Source organism: Pseudopodoces humilis, chromosome 7 (assembly GCF_049639895.1).
Source record: "Pseudopodoces humilis isolate 2021_Gansu_Grassland_sample_001 chromosome 7, ASM4963989v1, whole genome shotgun sequence".
NCBI lineage: Eukaryota > Metazoa > Chordata > Aves > Passeriformes > Paridae > Pseudopodoces > Pseudopodoces humilis.
The window spans coordinates 52269677-52285693 of NC_142206.1; the positions used below are offsets into that span (position 1 = coordinate 52269677).

The following is a 16017-nucleotide window of genomic DNA, read 5'->3' on the forward strand; positions in this document are numbered from 1 at the left end:
TAGGTAATGTGAAATTACTAGGGAAATTACTGGATTCTTTCCTCCACTCATCATTTTCTTAATATAATATATTAGTGTTTCTTGAAAATAAACTCTGCGTCTCAGCCTATCAATTATACTGCATTTCGTTCAGATCAAATTAGATTGCAAGTATTTCTCTTCACACAGATACTGTTTTTACAAAAAGAATCTGTCCATCATGTTAGTATAGCAGCCTATACACAAGATGCTGTTTAATATATTTCAAGACTAAACTACTGTTTATTTAGTTAATTTCAATCTATTTATTAAATTTTTAATATGAATATTTAGCACCACAGATTATGAATAATATGTTCTGTCTTTTAAAGTGACATAGAAGGTTCATGCACACAAGCTGTGACAACCAGGACATGAGTGACATAAGCAAAAGACACTGAATTAAAGTAGTCATTCTTATAAGAAGTTGTGCCTACAGCCACATTGACTGGCATAACCTTTTGTTCAGACTCAGCCACAAAGAAAATAATTTGTTTCTTGGTCCTATTTTAAATACAGTGGTTCTGGTAGTGGCTGGGACTGCAGCTCAGGGATACCAGAACTGAGCATGCAATTAGAAGCAGTGTGGACAGAGAGCTGGAAATGGAGAAAATGAATGCAGACAGGACAGGGGAGAGCTAATTCATTCTGCAGTGGTAAAGGTGAAGTTTAAGATGTGTTTCTTACTTGGCTGTGTTGCAGTTTAAACCAGTAGCATGTGTACCAGTGAAGTACAGAAGAATGCATGATTGTAGCTGGAGGAGAGAGGAGTAAAAAAAAAATAAGAAAATTCTTAAAAATTGTCTGAGGTATTTTCTCAGAGCATTCTAACACTTTTTCACACAGTGTACCTATTTGTGAAGAGATGGTAGGAGTATTGTGCATTCTAATTGCCTGGAGTCTGCAATCACTCCCCACACGCTCAGGTGAAAGAAATGAAAAGGTCTTGAGCTTCTCCCTGGTGGATGCCTGATGCTGTGTGTATGTCCCCAGGCTGTCAAGGACCAAAGTTGGTTATGGAGCACTGGTGCAATTGTTGATCTAGTGAGGAGTAGTAATTGCCACCTTTTACTGGTAAAGGTAGTAATAGCTTTGTTATCAAGCTGTACCCAATCTCATGGATCATACCAGATGTCTGCATAATGGTCGTGCTCACTGCATGTGCTTACTCCTGAAGTAATTCCAACCTACTAAGGCTGCTGAGAATATTGTTGGGGCATGCTGTTCCTCTAAAAGATTCTTGATACTTGTCCCTCTGAGAGATACTTGACTTGATGTGCATTTAGTGGATCAAGCAAGTTAGGGAAACTTTCAACATCTTTAAGTGTGTTGTTTAATGTCTGTGTCTGGACAGGAGTTAAATTGGATTGGCAGGCTGTAATTTAAAGGACTGAAATGATGAAAACAGGTTTGACTTCTGTGAAATGCTGGGAAGAACATAGTGTTCCTTCAGGTTAGCTGCGCTTAACCAGCTTTCAAACTTCTGTTACTCATAACAGGTGGCTGTAGTACCTGGGGAATCTTTCTTTTGTCTGTAGTAAAACAAGAGATGTGTCTTTTCTTACAAATGTTGCATTGACTACTGTGTGGTGTGAAGTACTTTACATGAGACTGTATTTTAAGCACAAAATATAGAATGGAGTTCTCTTTGCATACTTTAAAGTCCCTGTTAGATATGTGAAAGCTTGTAACTGGTAAGATATCTAAAGTCACCTTTCTTCTGCACCCCAGGTCTGGAGATGAGGTCAGCAGATCACTTGAAATAGTGGGAGGGAAAGGAGGAGCTGCCAAAGTGGCTTTTCATCAGGATTTCTTATTTTTTGATCTTCAGGCATGTTGCAAACTTTCTTTTGGGTGTTACACAAAAGTGCTGCTGATAAGCTTCTGGAGATACCAGCATATTTGCCCTGGTGACTGGTATTAGTGGGGTATGATTTGTGAACATTGGAGCAATTTATTATTAATGTTATGCACCCTCAGATTATCCAGGAAATGGAGGAGCAGATAGCTCAGATAGTGCACAAAGAAATGGAAATAGATTATGAATTAAGGAGCTCTGAGAAGAGAGCTGAACGTAGAAAAGAGAAGTCTCTGATGTAGTAGGTTTGTAGAGCATCAAGATCCATATATTAGCAAAGCTCTCTGCAGCACAGTGCAGTGCAACCAGATTTAGTTGGGTAGAACATGTAGTTTGCCTGCCCACAGATAACTTAGAAGTATCTCTGGAGAAGTGACTTCAGAACAGTGTCAAACATCTTGAAAAGATCTTACCTATTTTCATCAAAAAAAATAAAAATTCTGTGGTAACAAACTTCTGCTTTGTTGATTTCTGCTTATCCAGTTCGCTTTGTTAGCTAACATTGGTAATACAGGTAATTAAGTTACAGAAAATTGACTTTTGCTTTACATTGTTTATGAGGAAAAAAATTACTTACTGGACTTAAAGATGCGTTTTGTTTTATTTTCTTGCGGTTTGAAAGCTTGCAGATTAATGCTTTGTTTATATCAAGTATAAATGGCGAAGGGATGCTTCAGCCTTTAGAAACTTAGCAGTTTCTTCATTTTTGATTTCCTGAGAAAGCAGTTTGTAATTTAGGATATGTTAAAATTAGTATATTAAATATAAAATATTAAAATTACATGAAATTTTTTAATTGTTTACCATTTTAAAGATATGTTCTTTATGAAATAAACAACTTAAGTTCAGTATTATTATGTAAATAAATTTTAGAAGTAGCGTATCCAAGCTTATGCATACCTGAGTACTGACATGGTAAAGGAGTTTGTGTTCTTTGCAGATGCTCAATTCAACTTTATGCAAGAAGCTTGAATTCATTGTTACATTATTGGTAATTTTTTCATTGTAAATGAGATTTTTAACTGCAAACAGGTGAATGTACTTGTATTTGTACATTGTTTTGCATGAATGTGCTGATTTTAGTAAACAGTAAGTGCAGTAAACTGTAAAATAGAAATGACTGTGCAAAGTGGTGAAATTTTTAAGGATGTGGTCTGAATCTTTACAATATGTAAGAAAATTTCACAATGAGAATTTTTTAATATAATATTAAACACCCTAACTAGGATAAAATGTTTTATGCACTGTCAAATACAGTTGTCACAAATCTAACTTTAACCTTCAAGTAATACTCATTAAAAGGAATGTTCTCTGTCAGTTCTAGAATAATAAATTTGAAAAAATAAGTTAGTACTACTTAATATTCTGAAATGTTGCAGACTTTCCCAGTGAACATATGTTAGTCATGCATATGTAAATTTGGTCACGATTCAAAAATACGCTTTTTTGTAGCATTTTCGTATATACTTTTCTAAAGCTGGGTAAAATCCTTTTACATCCAGGTAAAGGCCTCTTGTGATGTGGTGTTGTGATTTAGTTTGTGCATTTAAGATTGGGTTTTTTTGTTGGTTTTATTTGGGGTTTGGGGGTTTCTTTCAGATAAAAGTGAACATTGTTAGATAAGATAGAGATTGGACATCAGCTTGTATTTACAAATACAATTCTGAATTTATTTTTAGTTACTATTTGCCTCTTGGAGTTGTACTTTTTGATCACAAAGATATGGATGCAGTATTCTTATGAAGTTTTCTATGAAGGTAGGGGCTTCATACCTTCATGAATTGAAGCTACATTGACAGCTGAGTACATATGTTGTATATGTATTTATATGACTTTATTGCTGAGAAGTATAGAATTGGTTTTTTAATGTAGAATATCTGCATGTGATAGGATTAAACAGATTCTGGTATTTTGTTGTTGAAGATCTTGCCACACATTTTGATCAGGCCTGGTTTTGATCTTCTGGTGATGTCAGTTTCTGCTTTAGCATGGTTTTAATATTAGAAATACTGTTAGTCATATCAATTTGAAAAACTCAAAAACAAAAAATACCCTACCCAATAAAAGTGGGAGGTGGAAAAGAAATGAACATGACAGGTCATTTTTCTGAGCACATTTCATGCAGAGAGCATGGTTCGTGGTTTTTTTCAAGCAAAGACTTCAGAGCTCTGCCAAATTCTGACTCTGTTCTGTGTAAAAGAACATCAGGGTAGTGTCTCAACTTGTCTGCCTGTGATACAGGACTCTGATAGGGAGGCAGGCATTATTAAAGCTTTCCTAATGTTTTTAAGTTGTAAATGGCTGTCTAGGAGATAGCTGTGTTTTCATTGTCTCTAGAATATTAAAGTCTTATGAATCAAAATTGCAGAAGAGGTGATTCTAGTTTGAGTCTGATACCTAGAAAACAATTGTACCAAATTTTAAATGATAAAACTATTGAAACTGTGAGAAAGGAAAAAGTGAGAATTGCTCAGGAGGTCAGAAATGTAAAATTATTTTGTGTTTTCTCAACTGTAAGATAAGTAAGCAAAACTGATACCAAGTAAATGGGAAAGCAAGTCAAGTTTTGTTCTCAGTACTGTAGAGAAATTCAACCATGAATGCTGAGAATTTCTACAAACTCATATTGGAATGTTTAAACTTAAGCAGAATGTGTTACCTGTTCATTTAAAAAGAGCATCTATTTTAATGATACAAAAGAGACTGGATGTGTGCAATATAATTGAATTTATGGGAATCATGGCACTAATGGACTGCTTAGGGGTTTTGAGGCACATTTTTCATATAAGCTGTTGAAATTGGAGATCTCAATGTTTAAGGTTACTTTCATTGCAGAATCTTACTCCTGTCACTTGTAATTTATGTAGAGAACAAATATGCACTACTTTGGCCTTTCCAGTTTAACTGTACTTCTTATGCCCATGCATGGCAATTAAGGAATTGTGTCCGGCTGCAAGGTGGTAGCATTCCTGTTTAGCTAAAAGTATTTTATGCAAAGTAAGATGGTAGATTAAACAAGATAATGCTGCTATAAAATATAATTTGCCCTAATACATAATTAATTTAAAAGGCAAGACACTGAGGCAAAACAAATTAATTCTCATGTGAAATATCAATGAACGCAGTTTCATGAAACAGATCATTCTCCTTTCCCTTTTATGTGATCTATAGTGGAGTAACTCAGTATGCTAAATACTGTCCTTCTGATCCTGACTGTGTTTGTGCTTTTATATGTTTCTTTGGCAGCCCAAAGTTGTATTTAAGTTATTAAAACAAAAAGTCCATAATGGGAAATACTGCAGAAGCTTGTTCTTTCCTATATCAGTATGGTTGTGTCAGTGAATGTATGTATTATATTATGTGAAGGAACTGTGGAGGCTCTTTCTCCTGTTACTTTAGCAACTTTATCCTTGAACTTTGATCTTAAAAGCATTATCAGTAATGCCTAAACAGACTTTCCTGTACTGATTTTTCTTTTAAATGTTTAAAATATTAAAATTTGTGTAGTAAGCATATACGTTTTTTAAACAAAAACCAGTTGTTTGGTGTTCATACAGAAGCATATGATCTATCAGTAGTTATAAAGTAATTAATATTAAAATATTAAGAAATTATCCAGTCTGAATTCCTATGTAGCATTTTAAAGATTAAGAAACATGATCGCTAGTGAATGAAGAACTACCAGAAAAAACGGTTGTAGAGGAAAAATACTTCGCTTGAGTGTGTGAATTCTTTTCCTTCAGCTAGTTTTACAGGAAATCATAGGCTTGGATTAATGAGCCGTTTTTCATTTCAACTGCCCTATCAAACACCTACTCATTAGTCAGCAGCTGAAAGTGTTAGAAGAATGCACTACATCTGTCACTGGCAGCATTTCCTGCCAAACTTGTTTCCACTGAAGTTTGGATAGAATCCATAAAAATAGGATTTAAAATGTGGTATTATTTTCTAGATTCTGACCTGTCTCTGAATTCAATTTAGATCTCTCTTAAAATGCCTTTTATTATGCCCTCATTCACAAAAGGAACATTTTGTTCCATTACATAGATCCTCATTACAATCAGACCTACACGTTTTTGCTGCTGCACTGAACTTTGTTCTTCTTAAGACCTCTACAGATCAAACATTGAATTTATACACGTAAATATCAATCAGTGGTTGTTGGATAACTAGCCTGGTTTCAAAGTTTTACTCCTAAATGTCAATTTTGCACTTTGTTTCTTAAAAGTGCTATGCGTGACCTATGTAATAAGGCCACAGACATCAGTGAGTTTGGTGTTATTTTGGTGGATTTTGCACAGGACTTGATCAAAATAGTGTGCCAGTATTTGAAATGAGCTTCTGCAATCTGCCCTAGGAATTACATTTTTGTAGCAATGGTATTTTTAAAAGAGATTTCTTTTAAGGTAATGATTTTGTGTTGTACAGCTTACTGAACTCAGCCAATATCTAATGTTTTTTCTCCCTACCTCTGCTCACAAAACTTCTTGAGTATACATGATTGATTGAAGGAAAATGTGGCAGTGTTGAACCTGTGTGCTACACTGACCATGCAAATATTAGGAAATCCAGATAGAGACAGGAAGTCCAGTCACAGACATTTACTAATTCCTCTTTTAACCAATTTTCGCTGTATTAGAAGGAGTGAATATTAAAAATTTTTCAGTGAGGAATTGTCTTTTGCCATTCTTCGGTCTTGGGAATTTTTTAAGGAAGCTGCATAATAGTTCATATCCTTTAATTTATCCAGGTAAGTATATGTTTCTTATCTCTGTATTTCTTTTGATAGCTAGATATTAACATGGTGTTTACTGCTTCTGTTTCCTTGAAGAATTTCTTGGCTATCCTTTGGAACTGAGTCAGAACCTACCTAATAGGAGAAGCCTATATCATTCTTATTGCTACAGGTTCTCCTCCAGAATATGTAGCATCCAGTACCTTTCCTTCTCTAAAACCAAGTTACCATCTTTGAGTAACTCATTGTTTAGGGTTGTGATGAGACCCATGTTTTCTTTTAGCCTGACATCATTTATGAGAATAGTGAGTTTCATGTAGGCTGTAATTGGAGGGGGGGAAAGTAAACTACATTGCTCCTACCAGAAAAAGCAAGTCATGTTTATTCCTGTCCCCTTTTTTGGCTGTCTGTCTGGTGGGCCAGATAATGGAATCAACATGGCTCAAACTCACCATTTTCTCATTTTAACTGTGCTCAATTTCCTAATCTGGTTCAGCCATACAACTACACAAACCCTTGTACAGCAATTTCAGACAGTTGGGCACCTGTGCCTCAGAAGAGAGGGGATTGCAGCAGTAGCTCCTATAGGTTCAGCTTAGACTGACATGGAATGCTGTCTAAGTTAGCAGAAAACTAACCTGACAATAAAGTGGCTTTCTGTTGGTTTAGGGGATTACACCAACTCAGCTGGTGACCACCAGATGAGAGCAAAATGTTTTCAAATGTAAAGAAGAGAGGAGTGCAGGAAGCGGTCTGAAGCAGCCTGCAACAAGGCTGGCTTAGGTTGATGAGGAATAGCAGTTTCAGCAATTGTGGTAATAAATATGCCTTTAGTAACCTTAGAGCTCAGACTAAATGTCCTCCTTTCCTCTCTCAATCAAAACACAAAAACTCATATACTCTGAGAGGTAACCAACCCAAGTGTCTTCATGTAAACAGAAGTTCGTGTAATTTAAATTATCTTACATTGTTGATTCTGCCACTATCAGTTGGAATAGTAGGTGATGTAGAATGGAAATAAAGGCAACCTTTGGGCCAGTAAATTTGCTGTGTGTGTTGTGGGGGAGTGAGAAGCAGGGTGAGTAGTTGTTTTTTAAATCAATAACCCAAATGGAGTGTTTGTTTTTGAAAATGTGGTACATAGCCTCCAAGTGTAAAGAGTATTCATCAGCTGTAATGCTGGATCCTAACTAAATTACCTTTAAGGTCCCTTCCTACAAAAACCATTCTATAATTCTAAAAAATCACACAGCTATATCCTGAGAACTTTATAGGATTTTTCCTTCATTCCCATCATTGGAAAGTTAGAAATGATGAGCAGGGTTCAGGGGAAACCTGTAATAGCTACAGTTTCAATGTATTCAGTATGGGTTTTTTTTGTTCATTTAATGCTAAAAAGGGATAGCTGAAGTTAATACTGTTAATACTGCAACAGAAATGTCTTCATAAATTTGTTAAATTAAGCTCTTCTTCCTCACATTGATATTCATTAGCTCTGCTTCACTTGAACTAATATTCTTTCCCTTCCATTAGGAAGGCAATTCCTAACTCAATTTTCTTTGCAATTTTTTTCCCAAATGAAGTTGCTCGAAATAATTCAACTTAAGTAAATATTTTCCTTTGATGGCAAATCAGATATTTTAAGACTGAAACAAAGGGAGGGTATACAAACCTCCTGAGCAGAATGTACTCTCAATCTGTACAATGGTGAGAAGACTGCAGATGTTAACCTGCAAAAGGTCCTATGAAGACCAAAGTACTTCAGCTCCACTAGTGCCATCTCAGAATGATACCATGAATACACTGATTTGTGGGTGTTTTAACCAGTTTCTCAGTGTTTTTTTAAGTACTGGACTCAAGCCTAACAGAGTCCAGCAAAAAAAAAGAAATCAGAACATTTCTGCAGGAGAAAACTTAATTAATGTGACTACTGAGTGTTCTGCCAATAGGACTGCTAGCTCTTTGAATGTCACATTTACACTCTCTAAAGAAGAGAGAATTTTCTAGGGGGCTTGACCATTAAACCATTACCTAAAATTTGCTAATGAACCTCCAACTATGAAAGTCATGCTTATGTATAAATTAGGAAACAGCACTGTAATTAATGTTCCCTTTTTGCTCTGTTGTTAAATTATGTCCGTGGCCACAGGGACAGCCTTCCTGATCATTTAATCTTTGCAAAGAGTTTGAGAGAGACAGAAGCAGCAGCTGACTATGAAGCAAAGACATGAGTAGAAAGGAGTGATAGAGCAGCTGTTCTTAAATAGATGGTTATCAGAAAAACTGGAATTTTAAACCTAATTTTTGCTACTTCATATTGTGGTCTATTACTATAAAATAATCTAATTCTGCTTTAAGTTCAGGAAAAGAAACAGAATTTGCTGCAAGATCCTGTATGTAAAAATACTTTAGAAAATTACCCAAGTTGTTTCGTTTTTTTCCTTCATCCATCAAAATCTTGTAGAAAACCTTGTTAGAAGTCAGTCTTGGTTTTATTTTTCGATCTAGTTTTTTTAAAGGCACATCTCTATGGTAGCTTTTTGTTTTACAAGGCTAAAACTCACACTGAACTTGGTGATTTTAAAGGTCTGTTCCAACCTTGATGATTCTAAGGTATACTCAAGGGATATATAGATACATAACGTGAATTTTTTGAGAATACACTTTCCCTGGTTTTACCTACATTGTAAGGACAAAGGATTTGAATCTCTGTAAGAGAAAAGGTCTAAAAAGTTCATGTGGTTCGTTTTGATGTTGTCAAAAGCAGGATCAACTACATTTATGTCACACATTATATTTGGTCATTTTAAAAATTACTAGAAACTGTGCAGTAGTTTTTTTCAGTGTGCTTATTGTGATAGGATTTAATTTAATTTCTTACCTAATCTTCTTTGAGGTAGGATGCGTTTACTGTTTGTAGTGAATGTAGAAAAATTAATTCCTTCCACCTCTGTAATTATTCTTCAAAGTATTTGTATATTCTCAGTAAAGTCCCTTCTATTTAAAAACAAACCAACCAACAAACAGCCCACACACCACATCAAATAGAGGAGCTTTATTTTTTTTAACTAAGTAATATTTTAAAGATTTGTTGTCTTTGGGCCTTCTCATCAGGTTTACATCCAGGATGTACTACTTCAAATTTGGCCTTGTCAGCAATCATTAAATCCAGTTGATTTCTTTGTGTGTCTTATAGATGGTATTCTTCTTTTTTATATCGTGGTTAGTCTTTTCCCTTCACCAATTGAATAATATTCAGTACAGCTCTAACTCGCCTTTGGCAGTGTATTACTGTAGTGTGATGTAATTTTCCTAACCAGGTACACATATGCCCTATAATTTGTTTTTATTTCAAATTTTCATCAGCAAATTACCTAATGGAAAAGGTCTTCTGATGTGCACCCTTTTTTTGTTTGGTTGGTTTGGGTTTTTTTTTGGAGCAGGTAAAAATTAGGACAGTGTCATAAATTAAGTAATCTGCATACCCATTTGCACTAGTATGTGACATATACAGTATTTGGGGAGAAGGGCAGATTTGGAGACAGCAGAAGTAACAATGCCAATTTCTCTGACCATCACTCCCAGCAGACAAAATGGTCCTTAAAATAGCTCATTGTAAAAATAAATGTGCAAGTCTCATATGATGAAAAAAAGACTGCTCACAGTTTTGTTGTAAGTACCTTAAAAAATTGAATTAACAAGTTCAGAAATTGTTATGCTGTGGGGTTTTTTTCTATTGTACTTCTAAGATTATGCAGCAAAACTGCTTCTGTATGCCTATATATAGCTTCTTAGTCCTTTACTTTTCAGTAATAGTTTAAAAAGTTATTTATAATTACTGATCTTTTTAGAAAGGAAAACCAGTATTTTGCAATATCCAGATTTAGGAACATTAACATAAACTGAAGGCAAGATCCATTTCTAGATTGATAGAAGTATCCAGGTCCATTTCTAGATTAAAATAAATATTTAGCATGAAACATGAATTTTTAATCTGGTGCTTGTCATATACATGTTATTTTTATTCATAATGTACATACTAGTAACCAGTGGTAAAACAGTTAATGGAATGCTTATGAGGTTTTATATTTCTAAATCACCAATAATAATCCAAGAACCTGTATGTTATCGTGAACTAACTACCTTTTGTTATGGCCCTTGAAAGGTAAAGTTGTAGAGGTTGCGCTCAATGCTGTTTTTTTCCACGGTTAAATTGAACATTGGTTTGATTATCCTGGGAAACCGTACTGAAGGAAAGGCTAAGGAAAGAGAAAAGCTAAAAATGCATGCGCTTTTTCTAGCAGGTGCTACTGAATATTATGGAGGGGGCGGGGGTACAACAGCAGCAATGAGATCATCCTGGTAATAATAAAAAACCCAAACCCAACGCAGCAGACCCGTCATCTCCGCAGCCGCTCCGCCCCTGCCGCGGGCGGCGCGGGGCCGGGGCCGGCGCGGGCGCGGGGGGAGCCCCGCACCGGCCGCGCTCATTCGCGGCCTCCTCGGTGTCATTTGAAGTTGCTGCCGTCGGCCAATGGGGCTGCTCCCGCCCGCTGACATCACTCCCCAGCCAGTTCCCTCCAGCTGCAGAGCGCTTCAGTTTCTGTCTTTTTTTAAACTAAAATGGAGGCTGGTTTCTTGCCTTAAGGAATACAGTGCCGTGCCTGCTGGAGCCTAGATGTTGACATGTAACAGAGCTGGCAGCAGGATGGTGGTTGACGCAGCCAATTCCAATGGGCCGTTCCAGCCCGTGGCCCTTTTGCATATTAGAGGTGAGTTATTGTGCGTGTGAGAGTGAATCGCGACCCTCTGACGAGCGAATAAATGGCTATTGTGGAGCTCGGAGAAGAGGAGCAGGAAGTCCTTTGTAGCTCAGTCCCTCTCGGTTTGTTACAGCCGCAGTAAAACCGGCAGAGAGCAAAACCCATTTTCTGTTAAATGTGTTTGGGAAAGATTTAAGAATTCGTGGAGGCATTGCATAGTTAAAAGCAGGTTTTACAGCTTTCTGCCGTAACTCTCCCATCCCCCTTCCAAGCTGTGCTGATGTCAAAGGATGTGAAGTCACTACCCCAGAAAGGTACTGAGGGGGGGAGGGAAGAGCCAAGTTATCCCTATACCATTTCTAAAGAATCAGGGCAAACCTTCGGTGTGCTTCAAAGCCTTTTTTACTGTTTGAATTGTTCAGATAAAGCTCCCTTAAAGTGCGCTGCAGCTTGTAAAAGAATTGGAAGTGTGGGAGAGGAAGAGGGGGGGAAGAGATGTGACACTTACTATGAAAATATCCTTTATGTATTTAGAAGGCATTTCCTAGAAGAGATGTAGTTTGGTTTTAACAGGCAAGCTCTTATGTGCCTACCGTGTCGTATGGTTCTGAATGTTCAGTTCTTCACTGAATATGTTCTTTTGGGTTTATAGAATTAGTGCATTGCAAATTACATTTTCTATAATTTGAAAATTATTTGAAAGCATCATGTTAGTATGATGCTTCTGTACAATACTGAGTGTGTACCTCTTGTTCTTTTTTTTTTTTTTTACTTAGTAAAATTTTGCATTGTGTTGGGGATTTTTGGTGTATTTTTGGCTGGCTCTTAAGCAACCACTGCTTTTTTTTTTAATATCTGCCTTAGGGTGGTTGTGGTTCAGAACTTTATGAAGGCAGAACATATATTAGCTAGGATGAGCACACCTTGAACAATGATTTTTATATGCAAGAAACATAGCTGATACCATTCTTAATTACCTTTGCTTCTCAGCTTGCACTGGCACAGGCTAGATGATAGTAGTGGAAAGAATATTTTTTCTCATTAATACTCCATACATTAAAAAAATTTTGCTTTGGAAGCTTATAAAACGCAACTGTTGAGAAGTCTGTTGTTTTAAGTAGGAGTATGGATGTACAGGTATTTAAAAATCATGATTTTGCTTTACCTTTTAAAGAAAGCATAACCTTCTCTGACTGAAGTGGTAGTGGATGAATTCTAGAAAATTAATTTTGATATGTGACTGGGGAGGAAATCCAGTAAAATTCCCTTGATTTCAAATAGGGACTGTGCTTGTTGTCAAGGAAATAAAAATGGAACTGCCTGACCTGTGGACAAGCCTTTGCTTTTCACTCTGTACAAATCATGTTAATTTTCAGTTAGATGCTGCCTTTTGGAACGGTAAAAGCACCATCTTTTGAAGGTGGAAGTTAGGAAAACAAACCAAGGTTGGAATCGGAATAATGAAATATTGTGATGATTGTCCTTAATCCTTTGTCTCAATATGATAACAAGGTTCTTGTCATTTAACTTACTATCCTGCCTTTGCTCCAATGTAATACATAATTGTGGAAACGATGGATTTTGAGAAACTGTTCTGAAATTTACTTTCCCAAGACCTATTTTTTTGCTGCACTGAATAATACAGTAGTGAAGAAGAGGTTAAAGGGTTTTGTGGTTTAGGGCTTTTTTGGGTGTTGTTTTTGGTTTTTTTTCTTTTTGGTTGGTTACAGTTTTTCAGGGGATTATGAGTGTAGGATTGTAAGCAGTTAAAGAATAACTGGGAGATTGTTTTTCATTTTTCAGGTGGCAGGAAATAAAATGGGTCTCTGGTATTATAGCCGAGAGGAGTTTCTTGACACTGGGAACATCTCTTCCATACATCCATGTGTGCAGAAGTTCCTTTGGGTTTTTTATGCGTAGCTCATGTCACCAGTTGCATTGATGCTGCTAGTACTGATGCTTCCAAAATGAAGCCTGTCAGAGCAATACAAATGCCAAAATTAATGGCAGTAAAAATTCGCTGGTAATTCTGAAGGCTAATGGCATGTTATTACTCTTTGTCCCAATGCATGCTGCTTTTACAGCTGTCCTTCTGCATCATCTCTTGTAATATAGGATTAAATTCCTAATAGAAGTGTTCCTCTTGGCAGCTGTAAGAGCTAAAACTTGAAGGTCAAGGGCAGGGGGTAGAGGCATAAGCCCCTTGGGTGTTTCTCATAGATATAGTTTATTGAAATAGAAAAAAAATATTTCTTAAGCACCAGTTCCATAAAATCTTTAAAATTTTGAGATGGTGTAGCTACCATATTTGAACTCAATCTTGCTTCTAAAAATATACATGAAACCTTGTAGACTACACTGTTAGTACATCTTTGAAAATGAAAATTTTAATCTTACTTTTAAAGTTCATTCCAAAGCACTTTCTGTACCTGGATCATATGAAATATGTAATGTTTGCATAATCAAAGGGAAATTTTTAGCAAGCAATGATGTCATGCCAGATCAGAACCTTTCTCCTGTGTGTCCTGAACTGTAGGGAGCTTTGTTGTCTGGGTTGCTTACAGCTTTACTTAAACTACACAACTGGAAAAACAGATGCGAGTGATTTTTTAAGAATTATGTTAAAGCCTTGTGAATAGGAAATAAGAATGTCAGAATTTTATTGACTGCCATTGCTGACACTGGTATCTCCGACATCACCAAAGGAAGGAACAGTAGGTACTTGTAGGATAGGAGGCATCACGGCCACAAATACCCCGTCCTCTGGCAGTTCATTTGGCTGCCAGTACTCAAGTTCATCTTTGGTACGGTGCAGCCATGTAATCCTGACTCAGACTGCTGTGGAAAGAGCTGTGAGTCTTGTTGGGGTTCCCCTTTGATTCAGGAGATGTCTTTAGGCTCAGGCCTGTGGCCTTGCTTGTTGCCTCAGCTGTGTTGCAGCTGTGTGGTTGTCCTGTCATGTGCCTCGCTGATCTGGATCCTGGTGTGTTGACTACCCAGCTTGGTGTCCCTCTTCACTGAGCACTTTTTTGGCAACCATGGGACTGTCAGCTGACCCTGCTCAGTGTCAGTATAGCTGCTCTGCTTTCTTCATTCAGGTGCTGTGAGACTGTGACCTTTGTCACAACTGTAGACTGTTGGCAGTTGTTCAAGAGCAGCACGTAGAAATCAGAAATGCAGGTGACTTTTGACCCATTGTTGGAAAATAACAAGCACCAAAAAAGCCTAATCCACACCAAATGCAAGTGGTATGGCACCATTGCTGTACATTATCTGCTTGTGCTGAAAACATTGGTTCAGTGAGAGTGATTGGCCTGCTGGGGTAGTGAGCTTTTGGTCAGCAACAAGCTCTCCTGGTGATCTGAGTTACGCTACTGCTACATTAGTCTTTCTACAGTACAAAGGTAGCTAAACGTTATGCCTTTGAGTTGATTGTCACTGATTGTCATCATGAACTGAAAACTTAGTTGTATTGGAATGATATAAAGCTTCCAGGAAAATTACAATTTCACTCTAAGCAGCTGTTACAGCCATGGAATAGCTATTGTGGTTTGTGATCTTGAATAGAGACTTGACATTGTGAAACAGCTGTAGCTGAAGGAACTCATCATGAGTTATCTGCATGGAGAGCTCCTTTAGGATCTTTGTGCATTGACAGCCACTTGCAATCAAGATGATATTAAGACAGCACAGAGGGTTATTAGGTATTATGAATTGAGTATTTTTACAGCAAGGAGGGAAGCAGATCTAGATGGTATTTTCAGTATTCATCCCTCCTTATAGAGCCCTTCCGGCAGCTAAATGCCCAGGGTGATGGAAGTTCATTCAAGGCCCTGACTGGTCGAGCCGCATAAACAAGGTGAGGCTTGAGGAAAGGAAACATTTTGATTTCCATCTCAGCACTTCGGGCAGAGAAAGTAGCTGTAAGAACTGCACTGATTAGGACAAACAATAAGCGTTTGTCACTAGACTTCGGAGTTACCATTTTATATTTACTGTTGATTGCTCAAAATCATAACTATAGTACAGAGTGTAGTAACAGGTGGAAAATAACAGTTATTCATTCTGTAGGCAAAATATGAATACTCAGGGGGGACCAGACATTTTTCATTAGGAATACAGTTCAGTGTTGATAAGAAAAATCCCTTAATATTGTTTTGTCAGAGCACAGAAGTAGCCCAGATGCCAATGTTTTCATGAACTCAAGATATATTTTGAACAAATTACATATAAAACTCTGTTCTGATCTGCAGTGACAGAATTAGCATAATGTAAAGGTTACTTTAATGACTTGGTTGCTGACTGCTGGAACTGGTAATGTCTGTTAATGCTTTTCAAAAATTATTTTTAAGATGTTTTGCAAGACATTCTGAAAGTTGTGTGGGACGAAGGGTGAGAACACCCTGATACTATGTTAACTCAAACTGATGCTTCCTGTAGCCCATAGCATGCTTCAAATATCTCATTGTCCATCCTTCTCCTTTGCCTTCGAGAGTAGCAAATGTTTTTTGACAGATTTGACTTGTCATCATTTCAGTTACTTTAGATTTTGTGGAAGATGCACTGACTTTTTTCCAAAGATGATGTTAACTTCATCCATTTTTTCTATGTGTTGCTCGTTCATCTTGAGTGAGGGACCATGG

The 16017-nt window shown here is 36.9% G+C and overlaps 1 protein-coding gene across 3 annotated transcripts in view; it reads left to right on the forward strand.

The window, feature by feature from the left end:
- The window catches only part of PPP2R5C (protein phosphatase 2 regulatory subunit B'gamma), a 78771-nt gene that overhangs the window by 19945 nt on the left and 42809 nt on the right, over positions 1-16017 (forward strand). Inside the window, exon 1 of one of the 3 annotated variants that reach the window (XM_005520124.3) lies at positions 11139-11383. The exons of the other annotated variants lie outside the window; for them this stretch is intronic. Within the exon in view, the coding sequence (XP_005520181.1) occupies positions 11290-11383 (94 nt within the window). The 5' untranslated portion in view covers positions 11139-11289. Of the gene's footprint in view, positions 1-11138; positions 11384-16017 lie in introns of those variants that run through there. 3 annotated transcript variants of the gene reach the window in all.